Consider the following 25,256-nt stretch of genomic DNA (forward strand, 5'->3'; position numbering starts at 1 on the left):
TGACTCACGTAAATATTAGGCTCTAACAGCCGAATACTGTGACTGTAGAATTAATGCTGAAGCTATTTTAATATCCGATGCTGAATGGATCCAATATATCTCACAGTTATGTGCATAACATTCTAGGGCTGGGTTTAATTTGGAGTCAATCAGCAAGTCTCCCTTGGGTAATGTTTATGGCCCTCCTTCCTGTAAGGAGATAGAGTGCTTCTTTAAAGGAGCAAGGTATTCTGGTGCGATGGACCCGGACGATCTACTGATAGCCATTATTAAACAAGATAGCTTTGCATGGGCTCTTTTTTCTATCCAGTGTTTCATTACAGCTATGCAAACAGGACTATTCCGTCCTCTTGGAAAGGAAGCATAGTGGTACCATTATATTAAAAGTTCCTAAAACCTCTCCTGCCAGTTTCAGGCAGATCACATTATTAGATGCCATCAGTAAACTGTTTGCTATGAGTATACTTTTTCACTTTCCGGACTGGGCCTTGGGTAATGATCTTGTACCCGCAGAGCAAGTGGGTTTTCCTAAGCATAGTGGTACCTTAGATACCATTGCTGCCCTGCAAACTTTGATTGAAAAATATCCAATAGGCAAGGATATGGGCTTGTATGCTGCCTTTATAGATTTCTACAAGGTGTTCGACTGGGTTGCCCGAGGAATGCTGTGGAGGAAATTGGCCGCCATAAAGATTCCTGCACATCTCCTTTTTTCTCTATATCAATGGCTTGCCTAGTAGGGTGGTGCACTGTAAAAGGAACCCATGAAGTTAGGAACAATAAATTTGTGCTGACGCCATCCTGTTCAATTCAATCCTAACGAGCTAGGTCATTACGCAGATATACATATATATATATTCTTGCTCCGATGCCTACCAAGGTATAAATAATTGCTTTGTAAATAAGGAACGAACATTGAACTTACTAAAGTGAAACTTTTAGCTCACACCACGGACTCTATGTCCCATCATGCAGTAGGATGATTGCACGAAGCAGACGCCCACTGGGGGCCATGAAAGAAATAAATAATGCCGGAAATGAATTAGTGTGAGCCGTTAATGAATGTTCCAGCAGCCCACGAAGAAGAGGCCTTGCAGCCTTGAAACGCGTTGGCAAGAACAATGAAAGTTGGAGCAGGGAGACGAACTGCATTATGCCTGATGGTTAAACGCTGCTGAGTGCCCTCTGAAATATATATATATATATATATATATATATATATATATATATATATATATATATATATATATATATATATATATATATATATATATATATATATATATATATATATATATATATATATATATATATATATATATATATATATATATATATATCCAAATCCCCATATCCCCAAAAGTGAAATCATGGTATTTAGGTCCCGGGGATGCAGGTTAGGAAAAATATGCACTGATGTTTGGGGAAAGATAAGCTAGATGCAATGAAGTTGTACCAGTATTTATGTAGAATTTTTTCAAGTTACTGCTCTAGCAATGCAGAAGTAAGGCAATATCTCAGGCCTCTGCAATTGGCAGTCTAAATAAATGCTGTGGGCAAAGACATCTTGCACATGTTTCATCGGTTTACAAACTAAAAAAATTCTGCCTTCACTGAGTTACGCTTGCGAATCAGTGGATGAACAGCACTGGGATTTTTTTGAGAAGGTGGAAGCGCGCATTTGGCACTAAATTTGTAACCTGAATCGTGCAGCCACTCCAGCGACCCTTCGGCTCGAATTCGGGCTCCTTTCAACCTGTGTTTGCAATGCCAGCAAGCCTATGGTGGGGTAATGCCTTACTGAATAGTGATGTGAATTCTTTATGGGCTGCCCTAAAACAGGAAATCTTTTCTTGCCTGAAGGAAAAAAGCATTGTCTTTAGAAATTATGAGAAAGCCTTCAACATGTTTGAAATTGGGCAAAGTGGAGCATACCCTCTTCCAAGCAGGTCTTGAGCACTCTAATCAAAAAAACTATTTATGAAGTCAATCAGAAAAGAGATACTGTACTGTGTTTAAGGCATTTTAGGAAAGACACAATAGTGGGGAGTAGTATGTGTAAACAACCTCAACCTTATGTCGCATGGAATCTTCCCCATGGAGTGCATAGAACTATCCTGTTACTAAGGCTGAATTTGCTCCCCATGCGAATTATAACAGGAGCATGGGAGGGATTAGCCAGGGAGGGTAGACTTTGCGACCTGTTTGGAAACTTGGTGCAGGATTTAAATCCTGTGTTATTTATCTGTCCCCCATTACAGCCATTACAATGTTGATTTTTAACACCAGTGTTTCTAAAGTATAACATCACTGTGGTGTTGGAGGCCTGTAATTATCTTTTGTCCACTACCTCTAAATCAGCATGTTTTTAAAATGTTAGCTATTTAAAACAATTTTTAAATATTTTTTCTAGAGGGTTATTCCATCGTGTTTAGAGCCGGTATGTTCAATATTTGCACATTATAAGTAGAATCTCAGGGCATTATGAATTGTACTGTTGAAGCTGTTAGAGTATTTAAACGATTTAAAGCCACTTGCACTGGCCTTGCACTGTACTGTAATTGATTTGAGCAACTGTCCCCATATACGTTATCTGGCACACTTACACTTTATACGTCATGGAATTTTACTATATGTGGAGTGTGTTTTATTTTTGATTATTGCTGCTATGAATTTTGCACTGTATAATGAGATTTCTAATTGTTAGGTTCCAGAGCGTATTTTACTTTGCTATTATGAACTGTATGATTTCTTGTTTTGGAGCTTTCTCTGTATATCTTATGGGGAACTCCTTGGAGTTCCAAATCATAATAAAAATTGAAATTGAATAATGAATAGTGAATGTCTCCAGAGTTCAACCTCAGTCTGAAGTGTCATCATAAATATCAAAAACCTTGCAAACATCACCAGAGAAATGTTTCGCAAGTTAACCCTCATTCCCTCAGCCCCACTGGCCCTTATGAATGCCATAGGCATATGAAGACCCTTTACTCATAATATTGATCTGTTCCTGCCCTTAGACATTGTTGATAAGATTTTTGTTACTCTTCACCTTCCGATGCGTCCTATTCGGAAATGCTTAGCAAGTCATTTGGCGATTTCTAACTCCATTTTTATTTTTAAACTTTTATGCCGTCAGGTACATCTTAAAAACATACAGAAAGTATAATTACATTTCCTAAATTCATAATTATATACCCTTGAGATTCTCACAAATCACTACAAAGAATGAAAATGAAAAAACAAGAAGATATACATAGCAAAAATCAGCAAGCATTATTTACCCCAATCCTATCCCGCTTGTCAGTTCCCCTTGGTTTCCTTCAAGCCAGTCTGACATCCGTGCACAAATCTTACCCCCTTTCACTTTAGCTCGGTGGCCCTTGTGTTCGAGATTATATATACTCAGTAAAGGATATAGCCAGGCTGTAAATACTGGGGGTTCCGAATCCTTCCAAGCAGTAGCAATTAGTAATCTTGCTACCGCCATTGTAACAAACACAAAGTCCCGGTGTGCCGATGATAGTACCATTCAGCTATCGTATCCAAATAACATTAGTGACACGCTAATATTAATTGCCTGATTGACTGAGTTTTCCCAGAATTTCTCTATTCCCTTTTTCAATACAGTCAAAGATGTACATGCGTAAAACATATGGATAGCATCGGCTTGGGTATGCTAACATCTAAGGCATTGATTTGATTCTCGTTTCCCCCAGCTAAAGAGTTTGGCTGGTATATAGTATAAATTGAATATGATTTTATAATGTTGTGCTTTAAGGTTTGCCTCCAAAAAGATATTTTTCCCTAATTCTAATGACATATCTAAGTCTATATCATTATCCCCAATTTTTGATGCCCATCTTGTCTCAGTTTTACATAAATCATCCGGTAATGTTTCCATCAGCATATTATAATAATCCCCAATCTGCCCATCCCCCCGATACACCTATCCATTAGGGGTATTAATCGAAAAGTATCCCGTTTTGCAGCTACATTTTTTAGCCATCCCCTTATTTGAATATATATAAAATACGATCTGCTATTGATCTCAAATTTTTGCGCTAATTCCGGGAATGATAAGTTTGCCAGCTGATGTATACCAGTCTGTTCCCAAGTTCTAGACATAGTACCGGATATTTCCACAGGAAAGAACAAAGAACCCCATGAGGAAGTATAGCTACTGCATTTGGGGATTTTCATAATTGAACTTACTTTAACCCATACCCTCCTAGCTGCTTTCCAACACTGGACTCAATTTGTCATAAAAAGAGTCCTGTTGCTTCCCTCCCAATAGCCAGATAATATATCGATGGTAAGCTGACCTCCCTTGTAGAGCTATCTGCCCCAAGCAAAGAACCCATTTGTTGCAGACAAACTACCCAGTATTAAAAAAGAAAGTTTGGAGCCGCCCAGCCACCTCTCTCGCGCGGAAGGGTTAGCGATTTTAATTAGGCCTGGGCTAAAATTCCGCTCTGCTTGCGGAAATTGCGATAATTTGACATTTTCGCGTTCCGCGGAGAGCGCGAAAATGTCGAAATTTCCGCAATCCGCATTTCACCAGAAATTTTTTGCTTGCTCGCGCTGTAAAGTAATACATTCTCGCGTGCGCGCGATCGCCTTGCCTGAATCCCTGCGTTCGCCGACAATTTTTCCCGATCCGGTCGCGTTCTCCACGAGATGTTGGATTGTTGGTAGCCATTTGCGCTGTCTTGCGACAGTTCGCGCCCGCAGTAACGTCATTCATCGTGCGATCACGTCTTTCTTCTCGCGATCATGCACCGCGAGACAAGTGAAAACAAGATGGCCGCTCCCGTGAGCAACCGCATGGGTAAGTTGGCGAGCCGCGACCATGCAGAAAATACCGCGAACGGGCGGGAAAAAAACTTCTGCATCTTCGCGATATTTCCGCGTGTTTGAGGAGATTTTTAACATTTTCGCGATAATTTGCAAAAGTGAATTTCGCAAATTCCGCCCACCTTTTGATAACTCCATATAAAGTTTGAAAAAATAGAGTTCATTCTCTGGAATGTATTACTGGGTAGTTCTAAGGGGAGAGAGCGGAATAGGTATAAGATTCTGGGAAAAATCTTCATTTTTAAAACATTTACTCTCCCCACTATCGATAAGTGCAGCTTTTCCAACCGTCGGAGATCTGGGGAAACCTCATCCAACACTAAATCAAGGTTCTTTGCCCACAATACATCTAGGTCTGGGCCTATCTTTACCCTTAGATATGTTGTTGTATCTGTCCATCGCTGATCCCTTAAATTGCATTGTTATTTGCTAATTATTAGAGTCTTTCCCTTGTTCAAACAATAGCCTGACCTGCTCCCAAATTTTTGCTGCTATGCTCTCGAGTTCTAATATTGCCGTTATTGGGTTCGGAGTAACTACAGCAATATCGTCCGCGTAGGCGAGTACCTTTGTCTCGTAGCCATTTGTTTTAAAAGGTTCAATTGCTGAGTTGTGAATTATCTGATTCATGAATGGATCAAAATATATGGCGAAGAGGATAGGGGAGCACGGACATCCTTGTCTAGTGCCTCTTGCCACCACTATTGGGTCTGATGTCTTCCCCATCACCTGTAGTCTTGCAAAAGGTTTATGATACATCGCCTGAATGGCAGTAATTATTTGGGGGCTAAACCCTCTCCCCACTAAGGCTCCCCACAAATATTGCCATGTCACTCTGTCGAAGGCTTTCTCGGCGTCCAAGAGGATTACAGCCAGTCTATCCCCTCTAGTCTCTGCTATATCCAGCAGAGAAACCACCCGTCGAATATGGTCCGTAGTTCCCCTGCCGGGTACAAAGCCATGTTGCCATGACGAGACCAAACTGGCTATGACCCTCTGAAGCCGAGCCGCTCAAATTTTAGAATACACCTTCGCATCGGAGTTTATCAATAAAATGGGGCGGTACGAACCAGGCAGTGTACTTGTTTTCCCCTTTTTATGAAATATTATTATGTCGGTTTCCTGCCAAGATTTGGGAGGAAGTCCTCGATATTGAACATCTAAAAACAGATCATGGAGTAGCATAGCCAGATCGGCTTGGAGTATTTTATATAGCGCTACTGGGAACTTGTCGGGGCCTGCGGCCTACCCGGAAGAGAGGGAGTATAAGGCCGACACAGTTTCTTCCAGAATGAACTCTTTTTCCGACTCAGAACATATAGCGTGATCTAATCTGCTAAACTGTGGGTGCTCCTCTATGGGATCTAGTTGATTATATCTAGGGTCTGCCTGATACAGGTTATTATAGAACTGTTCAAAAACCCCCATTATTTTATCAGAGTTAGTTTCCACCTCCCCCTCTGCGTTTTTAATTTCCATTATATTATTGCGAGAGACCTTTTGCCTAGTCCTAAGGGCCAAACACCTACCCGTCTTTTCCCCATACTCATATAACTCTCTGCAATGTGCTTGATACGCCTGAGCAACTTGTACGTGAAAAAAGCTATTTAGCTCTGTTTTAGTAATGATTACCTGATCTTTAACCACACTTAATCTATCTGTTTATCCCAAATGTAGCAGCTTGATGTGTTCTGTCTCTAGCTGAGCTAGCCAGGTCAAAAGGGAAGTAATCTGACTCCTCCTCAGCTTCCGTTGCTGGCCTACATAGCTTATTATTTCCCCCCTTAAGCACCCTTTATATGTATCCCACACAATCGTACGAGAAGCACTATATCGATGAATTGAAAAAAATTCTCTAGACCAATTTTGAATATATTTAATAAAATCCTTGTCTGCTAACAACTTCCTATCAAAAGACCATGATCGGAGTTCCCTTACTGAGCCTTGACCCGTTACTTCAAGTAAAAGTGGGTTGTGGTCTGAAAAGATTTGAGGCATCTTTGTTATCTCAACCCCCCCCCAGAATACTTGCTGAAACCAAAAAATTATCTAGACGAACATACTTTTGATGGGGGCATGAAAAATATGTATGCCCGGGATCCAAATTGTGATTGGCTGCCCAGACCTCTACCAGACCATGGCTGGATTTAAAGTTATTTATGGCCCGGTTAACCTGGGGTTTCCTCCCCTTATACTTCATTCCAGTCTCACTTGAGATCCCAAAATGGATATTAAAGTCTTCACATATTATTAGGGGTGTTGGCCATGCTGCCAACTCCATCTCTAACTCTTCCCAGATCTCGGAATCGTCCCGATTGGAAGCATATATTACCACAATCATCATCCCTGTGTTTAAAGAAGCAATTGCCCATCGACCCCATTTATCTGCCAGAGTGCGTTTAGTAATCGTCGCTTGCCGTTTGATAACAATTGCTACTCCCCTAATCATGGAGGTCTGTGTGGAGCAGACTGCTGAGTCATATCCTGTTACCTGAAGGACACCCCTATTATTCCATGGAATGTGAGTCTCCTGTAGACAACTAATTTCAGGATTAATAAAGCGCAAGATCTCGAATATCTTAGCTCTTTTTGTTCTGTCATTCAGGCCTGCCACCTTAACTGAACAAATCCGTAATTTATTCATACCCTTCTCCTAAACTGAACCATCTGCTTAGCCTACCATTCCATTTTTTATCCATTCTTTCCTTTCCTTTGTTTCCTTTGTTACTGAATTCCCTCATTGTGATGCACCTCAGACGGCTTTTCTTCCTTTTCCTCCCAATCCCAGCCCACCCAGCCTTCTGCCCACCTCCCCTGACTCCCCTCCCGCTTCTCCCACTCTTCACCCCACCCTTGAAAGCTGCTAGACCAGTGGTCTAGGTCAAATGGTACAGCTCTTAGCATGATCCGTGAGTCCCCCCCCCCCATTTCTTCCCCCATAATACATCCAAATTTAACCATACTTCCCTTATTAAAATATCATATATGCTTTACCCCACACTCCTATGTGGTAGCATCCACCATCCTACTGCGCACCATCACCCATATCAGTGCGAACTAATTAAAAAAAAAACAAGCAAAGTTTATCAATATCGGTAATAGTTAAAGGGAAGAAAAAAGGAGATCCCTTATCAGTCTCGTAGTCAATTTCAGAAGCCTGTATAGAATCAACCTTCTTAGCCTTTCTTGTTTAGTTCATCCAAAAACTCTTTCGCTTTAATTTCTGACGTGAAGTAGCGGGCACTATCCCCAATTATAACTTTTAGTTTTGCTGGGTTCAAGAGGTACGCCTGGGCCCCCCTTTCCTGAAAAGAGTTTATCATCTGTCGTAGCCTCCAACGCCTTTCGACCGTCACATGACAGAAGTAAGGTCTTGTGAAAAACTCGACATCATCCAGCCGACATTTATGATCAGGTCTGGCTTTCTCGAAGATAATCTGACAAAGGAGATAATTGCCAAAAAACACAAGGACTGCTCGAGGTCTGATGTCTGCACCTGTTTGCTGTTCATCACCAAAAGGACCCGGTGTGCTCGTTGGATTTCTTGGGCCCAGTTCCAACCTTCAACCTCGGGGAATGCCTTGGCTAAGAGATCGACCATATAGCGTTGGATATCCGTACCCTCTTTATTTTCAGGGATGCCCAAAAAACGCAGATTGTTTCTTCGTTGACGGTTTTCTTGCTCTTCGAGTTTCCGCTGCACATCTATGAGTCTAGCTTCATGTGATGTAGTTTGCAGCTGTGTTGATACCATTTCAGTCTCCATAATGCCAGTTCTTGTTTTAAGATCAGTTAGACGATCCGAAATTTCCCTGCATGTTTTGGAGATTTTGCAAACTGAGCATTGAATTTTACGAATAGCGGCTTGAGATCACCTGCTATCTCGTCTAGCCTCCTCCCGATGGGCCATGACTGATTGTAAGATTGCATCCAACGTTGCTGAGGGCACCAATCCGCATTAAAGGGGGACTTAGTTATATCTCCCACTAGCAAGCTAGAGGGTGAAATCCCTGTTAAGATCTTGCTCCCCTTGCTTAGTTTGGACTAACTGTGTTGCTGCTTTCTTCCCCCTTCGTAGAGTCGCAGCGGAATCTCTCCCCAAGCCAGAACAGTCTCAGCATCCTCTGCTAGGCCAGAGTTTGCGGGGCTAGTTACATTTGGTACATCGGAAACATCAAGTGTCTCGGGTGCAGTAGGCAGTATCAAAACATCACCTCCCATATCCTCCGTAACCTGTCCAAATCTGGCCACTAGAAAGTCTCCGGAGCCTTGTTGGGCTGTCACCTTCTTCCGCCCCGATTGTTTTCCAGAGCCCTTCGATCCGGCGAACATCTCCGCAATAGTCAGGCCGGCCAGGCGCTGCTGGGGTGTCTTTTTCCCCAGAAGGTCTTTCCGGGTCAAATTTTGACCCCGCCGGCCAGGAGCTTGAGTCGCTCCTTCACCTCGCTCCGTCATGCCCCCATTATCAGCTGACCGGGGCTTCTCAGGCGTTACAGCAACATCCCTCAAAAGTGGCCTCTACACTGTAGGATTTTTGGCTGTTTTAGCCCGTGTCACTGGCAGAGCCCCTTTCGTCTTTATCTCCCTTCATCCGCGCTCGCACCCAGTATCGCAAGCGAGGCTCAACGATTGCCAGATCCGCCAACAGGTAAGGGCTACCTCTTGTCGTAGGTCTTCTCCGTTTAAAATATTAGCACCATTCTTAATCTTATCTTCTGTGGTTTTAAGCAGCAGGTTTAGCATTGATAGGATAATTCTCGGGGCATTATCAGTGGAAGTTAGTGCTTGCTCTAGGGGGGGAGCTCACAGGAACACACTATGGAGCTGTTACAGCAGCCTAGCCTGCCGCCATCTTGCTTTCCTTCCCTACCGGCGATGTCTAACTCCAATGGACTTTTTGTTGTTGCTTTTAGGAGCATTTGGTTTATATTTAACCAACTTCAACACAAATGAGTTAAAGGATTATTGTCCAGCCCAGAACTGATTTTCTTGACTTTCTCTTTAGAATTTTCTATCAAATTATATTTTGTGGCTTTTAGTATTTAACAGTACCTTTATTTGTACTACATTGGTTTGTACACTACCTGCTTTATTTTGTAAGTGTTGTAGCCCGGTATCTTCACTCCTCCACAAACCGTTCTTAAGAGTTACTCTTAACCTTGACTCATATTATCTGCTGACCTTTGCAATATCACTTTTGTTTCCCATATTTTGTTCCTCACAACCTTTTGAGCCTATAGACGCTGAGCTGCTCGTTTTAGCCTTAATCTTGCTGAGCTAACACTACTGGACTTCCTCTCCATTCCATTACGAACTTTGTTCACAAATATAGATTTTTTTACTCTCCTGTTTAAACTGTTTCTCCTTCTTCTGTGTGTTCATACTTTTGTTCAGAGAGACAAATTGTATGTCTGCTTTCAGACCACGTCAAGTAAAATAGTACGGAGGAAGAGCACTCTATCTAATATATAGATTTCCAGTGTGGTAGAGTGCAATGCAACACAGCAACACATGCCCATCATCATGTCCAAAGATGGGGGGATAGAATACGCAAGTGGGAGTTTGGGGGCAGTTTTTTATACACAAAGGATTGTTAGAAGGGTAGGCAGCACATCTATGGCCTCGTGGTGGCCATCTATGGAGCCAGAAAGCGGACTGCAGTTTCCACTGTGGACACAATATGAAGAGCGGAGAGTCGGGTATACTGTTGCTGCTCAATGAGAGAGCGCAAGGTGAGCCAAAGGGCCAGGCACAACAGAAAGGCTGAAAGGTGGCAACCCAACAGGGTCTCTGTCTTTGCAAACAGGCTGTGAGTGAAAGAAGGCAGGGGGGGTTCACTCAGAGGGAGGGGAGGTGGGAGGGAAGGCGGGAGGGGGGTTTACTCGAAGGGAGGAGAGTATAGATTTTTTTATTACTATCTTGTTACGTACGGCTGTGGCCTACAAAAGTATTATGAATAGAATTAGTGTTTTTTTCTCCCAATATCTTGTATTAAATAGGGCCACTGTGGAACCTGTAATACCTCTTTGTGCTTCCCAAGCAGAATTAAGCCTAATCTCGATGATGGTTTGATAGATATGTTCTCACTAGAACCGCAAAGTGGTATGATCTCATTTCAGAAATTCTGTTACTCTTGCTGAAAGGGTAATGTAGCTGGGTATACCTAAAAACGAAACAGGTCTAAAAGTTGCACCTCCTACTGCGTATTTCCCTTCTAGCGTTTATTGTCTGGAGCACAATAAACCAGTTGTAGAAGAACGTATACATGAGGTATGGAGTTGTTAAAGCATATGAATGATCCCTATTATTTTGTATAATATCAACGACTTATATTTGTAAGACAGGTTGATATTTAGCAGATTTGACACAGTTGTATAACATTAACATTTTGGTCACTATCTAACAGGAAGTGCTATATTGCTGTATGGTGGCAGGTCATTTAGTCTTCCCGAATGTTATCAGTTGCCGTCTGATACAGCCAACATACATTTTGTCACAAGGACTTTTCAAAGGTTATTGAATTTTTAGGTGAATCTTAGAATATTCAGAAAGTTGTCTCTCACATTTGAGTTGTGCATAGTGTCTATTACTAATTAATGATAGCAACATGTACTAATAATCTATGTGTAGTAGGTAAGAGTGAGTACAAGAATCTAAACATTGCCAGCAGTTAGTATTGGTCATAATTCACTCATAGGCAAACAGTTGGTTTGAATAGTTGATGAGAATTTGTAAGGCAGGAAAAACACAGCTTTACAAATTCTCAGTATGAGGTAGAATTGTGTGTTTCCAGATATAGTAAGATCTCTTAAATTATTCTTGCATTCTTCAGTGTCATAAACTCTTAGTCCCATTTAATCCCATGTCTGCAGTTGAAAATCTCAATTGTGAATTCTTTGCCAAGACTCTGGAAGGTAACAAGAGAAGTTATGTATAGTCCTTATCACTTTATGCTGCATTTATGACCCTCATATTTAATACTCAGTACCAGTTTTCTATATCCACAATATAATAGTTACATTTATTCAGATAAGTATTCATTTGAAAGTAAATCTCTCTGGAATGTCAGAAGAGAACCTTTCATTTACTGTTTTAAGTAAATTGATAACTAGTTCAAAATGCTGATCACTGACTTCTGCCTTACCAGCTACATCAGTGATTCCTGGATCTGAAATACCTGTCTCCCTCCAGAATCTTACTCTGTAAGTTTAAGGCGTCTTATGAAGGAGAATTTTAATAATCAGTGATTATGACAAAGAGCCTCATTTCCCCACTTCCCATCCCTCTACCCCAACAAAAGATGATCTCAATCTTTTATTGTGGTTGATAACTTTATTCTATCAGCTGAAATGCTTTCAAGTTTTAGGATTAGCATGATGTTGCTGCTGCAACTGTAAAAATGAAGGTGTGTAAACCAGTTTTTGTGTTGATGCACATTGTTCATGATATGGCCTCTAAAACACATCCTACTTTTAATTCATGGTTCACACAATGTAACAGGTTTTTCTCTTAGCAAGGCCTTCTGTAAATTTTAAAGAAACATAAACAAGGAAAGGCAATGGTTCTCAACATAATTCCTTCAGAGGTCTAAGCTCTGCAACATCAGATGTGGGATATAGGGTTGTTATTTAATATTATAAATCCAGGAGAACAACTTCCAATATCATGGGTTTGGTTTAGAGATAATCCTGCATTTCCAAAACGGTAGCCACAGGAAGTTGGGGAAAGATTAACACATTTGCATTCTAAATTCAGAAGGGAACATATATTGAAAGTGCTGTAGAATGATCTGAAATATAGGAGTAGGAGTGCTGATAATGCAATTGTATTTTATCTCCAAGCATATGCAAGCAAACATACTAGTACCGTTGACCAGGCCTTTAGATTAAGAGCCTGATTTAGTGTTGGAAGTAAAGAAAAATCCTTTGATTTCCGGCAGAAGTGCTACATTCGGAAGGGGAATCCACAACCGAAATTTAAATTCCACACTATATGAGATGGTGAAAGGGATTCAAAAGCTCTATTGAACATTTTAGAAATTAGAAGATTTGGTCATACCTATGAAGGTGCTTGTAATGCTTTTGCCAGTTTTGAAAGGAATGAACAGATCAATTATATTTATTGGGAGAAGAGGTGGAGTGACGGCGAACTAGTTTGATGGTTTTATGACTTATGAGGAAGTGCAATGTAAGTTAAAGTGAGAGGTGTCGATTTGCCTTAATTGTCATATTTCCATTTTAGTACATTTTAGTACAAAGTCTGAAAGCCAGGGGAATGGATTTCCCTCAGACTCTTAAAAGAACAATGTGCTCATGTGTTTTATTGTCTGCCTTTTTCCTTAAAAGGTTTACCAGTGTGTGTATTCAGTGCATTCTGAATGCAGGCTGTGCTATCAATAGTGCAGTACTTGTAGTGGTGCTGGTACCACCTTGTGTAAGAGGCCCTATAAGTCCCAATTGGTATACGTTTTCAATATCAAACCATGGGATGCGGCACTCAAGTTCCTTGCCTACATTAGGGCTGATGGTGACCTCTCTACACCTATGAATGAATGGGCAATATGTAAACATCCAAAGGTGGGCGAGAAACTCATTTTTACTTTAATTTTCTTTTAGGTTTTCCTAAAAGTATTTCAACTCGAGGAAAGTTAATTGAATACCTCACGGTAGTGATATTCACTGCTTCAGGACAACATGCAGCGGTGAATTTTGGACAGGTAATATGCAACAATGAAACTGTTCCTGGGCTGCATGATTTCTGAAATACGTTTAACTGCAATGAAAATAATGACTGTATCTAATTTGTTAGTCTCACCGCAGTATGTGCAGTTCTAAATAGGAGACAAAAATAGTGTAACACATTAACTATCGATACTGTATTGTCCTTCCTTTAGCAGCTAGAAAATACCCGATTCAGTCACCAATCGATGTCAGTTTATGTGACAATCTGCAGCTGCATTATTAGGATTCTGCAGTTTGTAAACACTATCACTGTACATCGCCATGTACTCCATACACCGCCTCCCCATACCCTATCCCTGTAAACCTTCATCTACATGTTCATCAACACCTACTCCCTGCACATCCTAAACAACTACTTCCACCCTATATCCTACACCCAACATCATCTACACCTTACAGACTGAGCAAAATTAACTGTACCTACTGAATGAAAAAAGCTTTATTCGGTAAGGCATTTACATACCATAAAAGCATTTACATAAAAGAAAAAGCAATTACAATTATACATTTGTCATCAGTTTAAAATAAAAAATTTTGTTAACAGTGGTAGAAAAGTTAATCGTTAAAAAGTAGTGATTTTGTATTTGCCTAACTGGATAAGAATATGTACAAATTTGCGAAGAAGTATTCGTAAGCCTTTCGTAGCGAATAGAATTGTAAAGGCGCTAAAAATTGTAAAGACGGAACGAAAACAAACCCCCCAGTAGCAGATTTAGGATGCGTAGGGGGGTAATCCCAGTTCATCGTAGGGTATGTTTTAAGTGATTCATAGGGACCGTCTTTATTGATGTTTGAAGGGGAAATGAGTTTCTGTTTAGAGGTTTGTTCTGTGTCGCACGCAGAATTTTAAAAACTTCGTAATATTTTTTGCCAGTATTTCTGTTTCTAACATTTGGAGAACCATTAGTGCTGGGCGACATTGATTTAGGCCCAGCTGTTTCAAAAAAGGGATCAAGTATAACTTTCTTGGTTCAATATAGAATTTGCAAAACATAATTATATGCAGGGTCGATTGGGCAGAAAGATCGTCACAGGGACATGGGGTCAGTTGAGGGGTCCAGTCGTTTATCGCTGGGAAGGTAATTAGCCGATGGAACGTATTAAGTCGCAATCTTGTCAGTAGGAATTTCTCATACTTACTTAAGCTTGAATTCAGATAAGGCTCCATTTGGTCTGTGGTCTGAATGGGGAGAAAGAGCTGTACTGAGTTTTTACTTGATTCAAGAACCAGACGCAAGTCTGCTAGGTGGCTTATGCACATATCTCGTAATCTCTTTCTAGGAATTAAATTTATTTTATGAGGCTTAGAGAAAAAATGATCGAGTCCTAAATCAAATAGAAAGTTTTTAACATAAGATAGCCAGGTGATATGTAACCCGTGCTCCAGATTCATGCAATCAGAGATAAGTGCCTGTGTGAATTTTAGTTCCGGTGTGGACCAGACTCGGTGCCATAGAAGAACTGGCTGCATTCGTATCACATCTGTGATGTATGGGAGGCCCAGTTCAGTGTGGATATTAAAAATCGAGGTGGACGACGGGACTGCCAGCAAGAATTTCAAAAAGGTGTTCTCTACCTTTTGGATTGAATCGACTCGTACGTTGCCCCAGATCCCTGCCCCATAGGTTGCCGTGCTAAGGCATTTTGAGTTCTAAATGTCAAGCATTTCTTTGGAGGCTCTTTTGCCCAATCTCCGTGCAAACGCTCTCAGGGCCGTTGTTGCTTTGAGAAATTGTAATTTTCTATTTTCTATTGCGCTTTTTCAGGTACCTTTGTTGTCTATTACAACTCCCAGGTAAGGGTAGGTAGTTGAATGTTCTATTTTAGTGTCATTTAAGTAGATGTTTTTCATTTTTCTGGATTGTTTACCTGATGCCATTGTGAAGGTCTTTTGACGTTAATGTTTAGATCCAAGAGGTTCATAAAGTTTTTATATCTATCCAGGGCCCGTTGTAGCTCCAGGGGGGTGCGGGCGACTATGACTGCGTCGTCCGCATAGAGGAGGGCGGGGATCGGGCGCGATTGAACGTATGGTTGGTCCTGGCTGCCCTTTAACAAGGCTGCTTCTAAGCCGTTTGTGTAGAGATTGAAAAGGAAGGGAGCCAGGACGCAACCCTGCCTGACTCCCCGCTCAATTCCAAAAGGTGACGTTAGCTGCCCCCCTAAGCCGTATCTTACTCTGGTGGTCGTATTGGAGTAAATTTCCCTGATGTAATTGACCAGGTTAGTGTCAATTCCCATTTGTATCATTATGCTCCATAGCTTGTTATGGGCTACACAGTCGAAGGCTGCGGATAGATCAACGTATGCCATGCAGAGGCTACCACCCTTTGCAAAGACATACTTCCCTCTCAGAAGTGTGAGGGTAAGGACCTGTTCAATGGTGCCTCTTCCTTCCCTAAAGCCGAATTGGAGGTCAGATAAAATATTGTTTGCCTCTGCCCAGTTTTGTAAGCGTGCTAAAAGGATTCTTCCTACTGTTTTTCCTAAAGAGTCCTGTAGGGATATAGGTCGATAGCACGCGGGGCTATTCCTATTACCCTTTTTAAAAATGGGGACTAGGATCGAGTCTGACCAGGAAGTTGGTAATCCTACCTTGCCCATTGCCTCTAAGACGTTAAGTAGCAGGGGTGCCCAAAGATCGATGTTCGATTTATAAAGGTCCATAGGGACACCGTCTGGTCCCGGGGCCTTACCTGATCTACTTACGTTAAGGGCCATCTTCACCTCGGCGAGGTTGAAGTCCATAACTAGTGGGTTGGTTCGGTCCGTTTGAGGAATGTGGGTCTGTCGACTTTTCCCTGCTGGGATTGAAAAGTTTTTAGAGAAGTGAGTGACCCATTCTTGTTCAGTGATAGTTGTTTCGAGTGTGCCACTGTCTTTAGGGCCTGCGAGAAAGGAGGAGTTAAAAATCTCCCAAAAGGTAACCTAATCTTTGTTGTGACAACTATTGTGTAAGGCAGTCCAGTGTGCCTCTTTTAGTTCTTTTTTTCTAGATGTAATTACTTTGTTATATGTTCTCCTGGCTTGTAAGACCTCTGAAACATTTCTTGGGGATTTTTTTAAGGTTTTTTTTAGGGTTTTATAAGCTCTAGAGCATGCTGGGTTAAACCACCGAAACTTGGGTTTGTCCTTTGGGATTTTCTGCCCGTTGGGGGGCACTGTCAAAGCATTCTTTACTTCTAGGATTATCTTCTCGTGATTGGCTACGATCTCACCGGGAGATGACGTACCTACTGTTACAGGACAGAACAAAACGAGGAACAGTAGGCAAGTTCATATGAGACAGCTAAACTATCACTTGCCTTCATTCAGCCAACCAGCTACTGTAATCATTTGTTACAGTTCTACACTCTGAGGCCAAATGTGTTTGTTCACAAGTGTACATTAACTTTTAAATGGATATACAACATTACCACACGTCTTTACCAGCAACACCTTTACCGACCTCTACAATCCATGTGTTGTATTTCATCATAGGTCTTAGCCACACATTTTAAAAGTTGTTACAGATTTTTAAATGTTAGTGACTAAACTGTGTGAATGTCTGTATCAGTCTGTCTGTTGTTGTATAAGCTGCTGCATGAGTGTCCATATGGGTTATCAGTAGGTTGCCTGAGTATTCGTATGGGTGCCTGAGTGTGTGTGTGGGTGGGTGAGAGGTGTGTGACTCCGTGCATAGATGTTTGAGTGGTTGATTCACTGTGTGTATGGGTTCAAGAGTGCATGTGGAAACCGCTGTATGGGTGGGTGAGTGTATGTATGGTTGTGTTGGTGAGTGAATGGATGTCTCAAAGGTACATGTCCAAGTAACTACATATGTAAAAGGCATTGCATGTGAGAGTTAAAGTATATAAATGACTATACGTGAGAGTCTGTTATTTTGAGAGTGGCTGTATGGATGAGTGTGTACTTGTATCAGTGATTCTATAGGAGAGTAAGTATGCGTTTGTTTCTGTTTGTTAGGTGATGTGGTGTATGTACAACTGTATAGGGGAGTAAATGGGAGTGTGATTGATTCTTTGCATGACTGACTACGTGTGTGAGTAACTGGATGAGTGGTGGTGTGTGAGTGTCTGTATAGGTGTATGAGTGCATATGATAGTGTTGTAACGATGAGTGACTGCATGTATGAGTAACTGTATTGGTGAATGAGTGGATGTGTATGTAGACCTAGGAATAAGTGACTGTGTATGTAGTAAATGGTATTGATGTGTCTATGGTTTCAAAAATGGTAGTCTGTATTTTACAGTGGGTGTTTTAAAGGTTATATTAGAGTGTGAAGAGGTGCATCAGATTTTTGTTTTTTTTTGTTTTTAGAAGGGGGGCTGTGTGGCCCCCCTTCCTTTCCTATTTTTTGGGTCCTGGGGACCCCATACCCCAGGGCCTGGCCCCTATTTTATTACTTTTTAAAAATAAATATCGGAAGGGGGTCGCGTGGCCCCCCTCCTGAGGCCATATTCGGCCCCGGGGACCCCATCCCCTGGGGCATGGCCAGTATTTATTTATTTTTTACTATTTTGCAGCCCCCCTTCTCAGGCCATTTATGGCCCCGGGGACCCCATCCCCGGGGCCGACCTATTCTTTTTTATTTTATTTTTATTTTATTTTATGGGGAGGGGGGGCACTTCTAGCCCCAGGGAGCCCATCCCCTGGGGCATGGCCACTACGTTGGGGATCATGGGGGGAGCCCCAATGCCCGCACGGTCCCGCCGGATCCCCGCCATCTGCGGGAGCCGGTATTGCTTTTCCACACGGGGAGCTGCTAACATACAGCTCCCTTTGTGGAAAAGCAATCTGCTTTGGATTTTGGAAGCAAGAGCAGGACTCCCGTCCTGCCATAGCAAACAGCAGTGTCCCAGGGGTGGGCACCCTGGGACACTGCAGGAGCCAGCCCTGGGGGGGTGGCGGTCCCCAGGGCCATGAAGGGCTCCAGAAGGGGGGCCAAGCGGCCCCCTTCCTACCATTCCAAAGCCCCGGGAGGTGGTGGTCCCCGGGGCTCGTGGGGTCCATTTTTAGTGCCCCGGGGAGGGGGTGGTCCCGGGGCATGTGGAGGGGCTCGAGCCCCCCCCCCCCCCACACAGGTTTTTTTTTTTTTTAAAGTGCCCCGGGGAGGTGGCGGTCCCTGGGGCAGTGTGGGGGGTATTGGGACCCCCCATGCTTTTTTTTATCAGCCCCGGGGAGGTGGCAGTCCCCGGGGCCCCCGCTAATGTATTTACTGTGACCCTGGGACCTGGCCCACCCGAGGGCTTTTTTTAAATGAAGCGTGGGAGTCCGCGCTTTGTTTTTTTTTATAATTTCGACGGCATTCGCGGCCCCATCGCGATTTCCGACTAAACTATAAAAACTAAATGCTTTTTTTCGGCCCTGATGCTCCTTGTCGGACCCCCTGAGCAGGCCTAGGGGGTCAGGGTGTTTCTACCCTGCCACCTTTTCTTTTTTAATGTTTCTTCTACTGTTTTCTTGTGACTCGGTTCTACTGAGTCACAAGATGGCTGCCAACACTTCCTTCTTTGGAGTGTTGGCAGCCAATCACAGTGAAGCTCGTGGTCCGGAGGGTTCGCGAATCCACCGTGGCCATAGATATCGAAACTTTTTCATTTTTAAATTTCTCAGCAACTACTGAATGGATTTACACCATTTATCTAAAAGGACTCTTTCTGAACCAAGATCTAACTTTTTGCCAAATTTGGTGTACTTCCGTTCAGCAGTTCGGGCTGTTGCTTTGTCTAAAGTTTCCTATGGAAAATAACATGGGGAAAACGTGTTTTGGTGCCCCCCTTTTTCCTCGGCCCCCGCTTGACAAATCACCCCGAAACTTTCAAGGCTGGAGCTGACCGGAGCGGGCCACTAGTATTTAAAGATTCGCGAAGATGCGTCAACGGGCGCCAAAGTTATTGGGAAAACAAAAAACGATTTTCCTCTGTTATTTCTCAAATTTGACCCCAAATCCTGATATTTCTATTGCAGCCGACGCGTTTCGAGGTGAGAATGCCTCTTCTTCATGGGCTGGTTAAAAACAGGCAACACAAACCCGCTGTGCTTGCAGACATATTTATTCAGTTTCATGGCCCCTAGTGGGCCTGCTCGATGGTGCACAGTTCCAAAGCAAGTTGGGACTGGTAGCCCTAGGCGAGTGTCAATCATCCCTGAGTGGGTGTGTGGCCCATTAAATTATTACCAAAATATTCACCTTATAGTAAGGTTCAGGCATTCGGGGGCAAATGTTATTATATGGGCTCACTGTACTGCATACTTGCTTTGGAACTGTGCACCATCGAGCAGGCCCACTAGGGGGCCATGAAACTGAATTAAACCTTGTAATAAGTGATATAAAATGTGAGGTCATACGTAGTGCGTTGCTCAGGTAACTCTAACCTTCTGAATTTCTGTGGTTTTCTTCGTGTAAAATCCGAGCCTAGCTATAACGTCCCTGTAACCTTTGCTTTTTCAGTGAATTTCTAAGGTTTTTTTAAATTGTATTTCCTAACTGTAACCTGTAACCTTTGATAGTTGGGTGTGTGAGTGGCTGTATCAGTATGTGAGTGGCTGTATTGGTATATAGCTGGTGTGGGAGTGCTTGCATTGGTATATGGCTTAGTGTGTGAGTATTTGAATTAGTGTGTGAGTGGGTATATGAGTCAATGTCAGTAGGTGTTTACATGCATAAATGGGTGTGTGAGTGACTATGGGATTTTGAGGTGGGTGGGTGTGCGAGTACCTGTGTGAGTGACTCTGAGTGTGAGAGTTAATGTATGAATCCCTGTATGGGTGTGTTTGTAAGTGAGTATGTGGGTATGTTAGCAGCTATGTGAGTGTATGGGTGTACAAATGGGTATATAAATGACTGCATGCATATGTCACAAGTGACTGTGTATAGACGTGCGAGTGAGTATGTGAGAAGCTGTATGGGACTGTAAGTGAGTGTCTGACTATGAATTTCTAGGTTTTTAATGCTATTTTCCAACTATAACATCCATGTAACCTTTGGTTTTTTAATGAACTTCAACATTTGCCTTAATGTAAAATGTACTACAATTTGATTTGTAAGTTCAATTCAGTAATATACATTTTATAAATAAACATAACATAACTTATTTAACTATTTACAAATACATAAACACACCCAAAATTGATCTTCTGGTTAGCTGCACTAGGACCCCACCCATGTACTTGCAGTGCTGCTGTTTGTTTACCAGCGTGGCACCAATGAGTACTGGTATCGTCGTAATGGTGACCTCAAGTGTATGTTGCGAAATTTAGGAATACCAACTTGGTTTCTAACTCTCAGTTGAGCAGAATATCCATGGGATAACTTACATGACTTTTTGAGATATGCAAACTGTATCATTAAAGGCATCAAACTCAAGACACGAGGAGAACAGTTGTGTATTTGCAAAGTTTCTGCAGTATAACATCTGTGGCAAGCAATTATCAAGAGGCTGGTAAAAACTATTCTTATGGGACAAGTTCCATGTGAAAGCATCTTAAAACCATCCACAAAAGGGGATTCAATTACTTGATGCTGGAGAAGGCAAGTGTAGGAGAAGCACACTCATCATCTGGAGTCATCTTGGGGATCCTTCACATGTCCAGCAAATAACGGTACCAGCTTACTGCAACTAGTTATCTGAGTTGGTAAATTTATTATACAATTTAAACAAAACAATTAACAAATAAACATAACGCAACGTATTTACCTATTTACAAATGCACCTTTGCGAACAAGTACTTCAGATAGATGCAGGCATGTCTTTAGACCAGCAAGAACAACCTGACCCTATACTGCATGAGCAGGAAGATATGCCACCTTCAATAAAGGAAGGTGTTGTTTGGAAGCATTCCAGTATTCCTTCTGGAGAGAAAAAGGAGACAAGTTCCATGTGGAAGCACATCAAAGCTATCCATCAATGCATGTACCCTTGCATAATGCTGTAGAAGGCAGGTGCAGCAGAAGAGCAATCATTATCTGCAGTATTCTTAGGGTAATCATTGCCATTGGCTGGTCATAACTTATCCAGCTGCCTGCGATACGTTTTCTGAGATAGTAACTCACTGTAGCAAATGCCAGATGCCCATGGCTCTAAAGGGGTCAACTGTGGTTGCATACTTGGATAAAGTGAAGAATCACAGTTGTTAATTATTTTTTTCTTTCTTTTGAATTTTAATGTTTTTACCTTGTTTATTTTCTTCCTAAAAGAAAATGTGAAAACATTATAAAGTTGTTATTGCTGCAGGACCACTACTAGCATTCAATGTACAGGCCCTGGGCACTCATAGTGCACTCTACTAGAGACTTACAGAAAAGATTATGTATCTAATTGTGGTTAAGTCAATCAAACCATGTTTAGGGGAGAGTACACATACTTTACCACTATCTAGCAATGGTAAACTGGTCACATTCCTAAGGCGAACTGGGGGTCTCAGGTTGTGACTATCTTAGTGACTGTATGGGTGTTCAAATCGGTATGTAAATGACTGTATGGATTGGTAACTGACTGTGTTAGTGGGGGTTTGGGTATATAAGTCTATGTGCAAGTGGCTCTATTAGTTGTGGATATACAAGTACTCTGTGGGTGTGTGAGTAGATCTGTAAGTGAGTCTCTCACTGTCTGGCTAGATGTGACAGTGGATGTATGGGTTTCTAAATAGATATGTGTGTGGCTGTATAGGTAGATGACTGGCTGTATAACTGGGCGTATGGGTCTGTAGGTGTGTGTGTAAGGGACTGAAACATGAAAGTACATGTCTTACCTTTTCACTACACAACTCCCTGCCCATTGGGCTACCTAGGGCCTACCTTAGGGGTGACTTATGTGTAAAAAAAGGAGAGGTTATAAAGTGGCAAAGGGTATTAAATAGCAAGCGAAGTGGCAGTAAACTGCATACACAGGCTCAGCAGTGGCAAGCATCAGATAGGTTTAAAGGGCTCCTTGTATGGAAGGCTCAATTAGTGCCACAGGCCATATACTAGAATGTAATTTACAGGCCCTGGGCATAGGTAGTGCACTCAACTAGGGACTTACAGATCAATTAAAAATACCAATTGTGGAACAGGCAATGAAACCATGTTTAGGTGAGGAGCACATACACTTTACCACTATCTAGCAGTGGTAAACTGCTCTGATACCTAAGGCAGACTGGGCGTCTTAGTATGTGACTTGCTGTGCTGGTGACTGTATGGGTGTCTAAATGGGTATATAAGTGGGTGTATGGGTTGGTAATTGACTATGTTAGTGGGTATGTAGCTGTGTGCAAGTGGCTCCATTAGCAGTGGACACAGAAGTACTGTGTGAGTATGTGAGTGGATGTGTAGGTGATTCTGTCACTGTCTGACTGGATGTGACAGTGGCTGTATGATTTTCTAAATAGGTATGTTTGTGGCTGTATAGGTTGGCAACTGACTGTATAACTGGGTGTATGGGTCTGTAAATGTGTATGTAAGTGACTGAACCTATAAAGTACATGTCTTGTAACTATACAGCACCCTGCCGATTGGACTACCTAGGGCCCACCTTAGGGGTGACGTATGTGTAAAAAAGGGAACGTTTAAACATTGGCAAGGGGTATTAAATGCCAAGCCGAAGTGGCAGTAAACTGCACAAACAGGCTCAACAGTGGCAGGCCTCAGACAGACCTAAAGGGCTCCTTGTATTGATGACTCAATTAGTGCTGCATGCCCACTATTAGCATTTAATTTACAGCCCCTGGGCATAGGTGGTGCACTCTACTAGGGACTTACGGATTAATTAAATATACCAATTGCAGATAAGTCAATACAACCAGGTGTAGGTGTGAAGCACATGCACTTTACCACTATCTAGAGTGGTAAACTGCTCAGATTCCTAAGGCAAACCGGGTGTCTCAGTATGGACTGTGTGTGTTAGTGACTGTATGGGTGTCTAAATGAGTATGTAAGTGACTGTATGGATTGGTACCTGATTGTGTTAGTGGGTGTTTGGGTGTGTAGCTGTGTGTTGAAGTGGCTTGGTTAGTGGTGGATACATAAGTGCTGTATGGGTGTGTGAATGTATGTGTAAGTGCCTCTGTCGATGTGAGTTGCTGTAGGTGGGTAGGTGACTTGGCATATAACTGGGTGTATGGGTGTGTAAGTGTGTGTGTAACTGACCCTCTGAGTGTTGGGTACATGGCTGGCTGTATAGGTATATGAGGAGGTATGCCAGTGCCTGTATGAATGTGTTATTGACTATGTAAGTGAATGAATAGGTGAGTACCTATTAAATGACATACTATAAGCAAGCACCCACATCTAATTTCCAGCACATGCATTCATACTGGCGTAATACAATAACTGTTTTCAGTATAGTAATTCCTCTTCTTCCTTTGCTGCTCACTTTATTTTTAGGTAATGTTCTCATCTAATCACCCTTCTATTTTGCATTCTACTGTAGTGCCTAGAAGCTATTCATTTTCTTTCAGCTTATATACACTCACATATTTTTTAAATCGGCTTTTTTATACTAAAACCTTAGTAACATACCTGTAAAATCTCTTTGCTGTTGTCCAATGTTTGGTATAATATCTGTTCGCAAATCTCAAGTCAGAACTATGGCAATCCTCCTCCACTCTCAGTAGAAATGTACTTAAAATGGCTACCCTTCCACATGTGCTCCTACTCGTACTCCTACACTTAGCACATCACTGACTTCCTTTCATCTTTTATTTTAGTTATTGCACTCCTAAATGGTCACTGTTTTTTAACCCTTTCCATGTTTCCTGGAAACAAGTGCAATCTGGTAGGTTTTCGATGGATCCGTGGAACGATTGTGACGCTCAGAGCGGCCCCCTTGTAACTTTGGGGTAGATCAGCAGATTCACACTGAAGCTCTTAAAAGCATTCAACAGTCTACTTTTAATGCTTTTTAATTATATTTCATTTTGTAAAACACTGCCACTACTCTTCCAGGGGATCCTCATCAATAGTCATGAGCACTGAATATTCCTGCCCATTTGCAGGGACCCCGGAGATATATATATATATATATTCACTGAAAAAACCATAGGTTTCACACATGTTATAGTTAGCTGGACATTTTACTGATAAAAAAACCAATGAAATTCCCCCGTTATAGTTACTGTAGGCAACTATAACTCACGCGACCGTAATCCTCTGCTGATGACATATGTGTCTTTATGGAAAAAAAATATTTGTAATATATGTATAGCTAAAATTTAATGGAAGAAGACATGGGCAAATAAGTGTCTAAATACAGTATTAGCATCAGCAGAGGATTACGGTCGCGTGAGTTATAGTTGCCTACAGTAACTATAACGGGGGAATTTCATTGGTTTTTTATCAGTAAAATGTCCAGCTAACTATAACATGTGTGAAACCTATGGTTTTTTCAGTGAATTTGCAAGGTTTTTTAAATGCTAATTCCTAACTATAACGTGTGTGAAACCTATGGTTTTTTCAGTGAATTTGTACGTTTTTTTAAATGCTAAGTTACTTTACGCCATTTGTGGCGTGCGCGCCCACTTAACGCAGTTCGTTCCGTGCGCGCACGGTGCGCTTCGCACACCGCGTGCCCACGTTATGCTAGATGGGCCATGAACGCACGATGCGCTTCGCGCACCGTGCGCACATGGAGGTCATATGATGAGCATCGTTGTGACAGGTAAAATATAGGTTTTGTT

The 25,256-nt window shown here is 42.0% G+C and overlaps 1 protein-coding gene across 5 annotated transcripts in view; it reads left to right on the forward strand.

Moving 5' to 3' along the window:
- Positions 1 to 25,256, forward strand: part of LOC146867161 (polyunsaturated fatty acid 5-lipoxygenase-like) — a 1,030,548-nt gene that overhangs the window by 937,318 nt on the left and 67,974 nt on the right. For all 5 annotated transcript variants that reach the window (XM_085603716.1, XM_085603717.1, XM_085603714.1 and 2 more), the window contains one exon: positions 13,473 to 13,573. In XM_085603716.1, coding sequence (XP_085459842.1) covers positions 13,473 to 13,573 — 101 coding nt within the window. The remainder of the gene's footprint in view (positions 1 to 13,472; positions 13,574 to 25,256) is intronic.

The sequence above is a fragment of the Triturus cristatus genome, chromosome 1_2 (assembly GCF_964204655.1).
Source record: "Triturus cristatus chromosome 1_2, aTriCri1.1, whole genome shotgun sequence".
NCBI classification, from domain to species: Eukaryota; Metazoa; Chordata; class Amphibia; order Caudata; family Salamandridae; genus Triturus; species Triturus cristatus.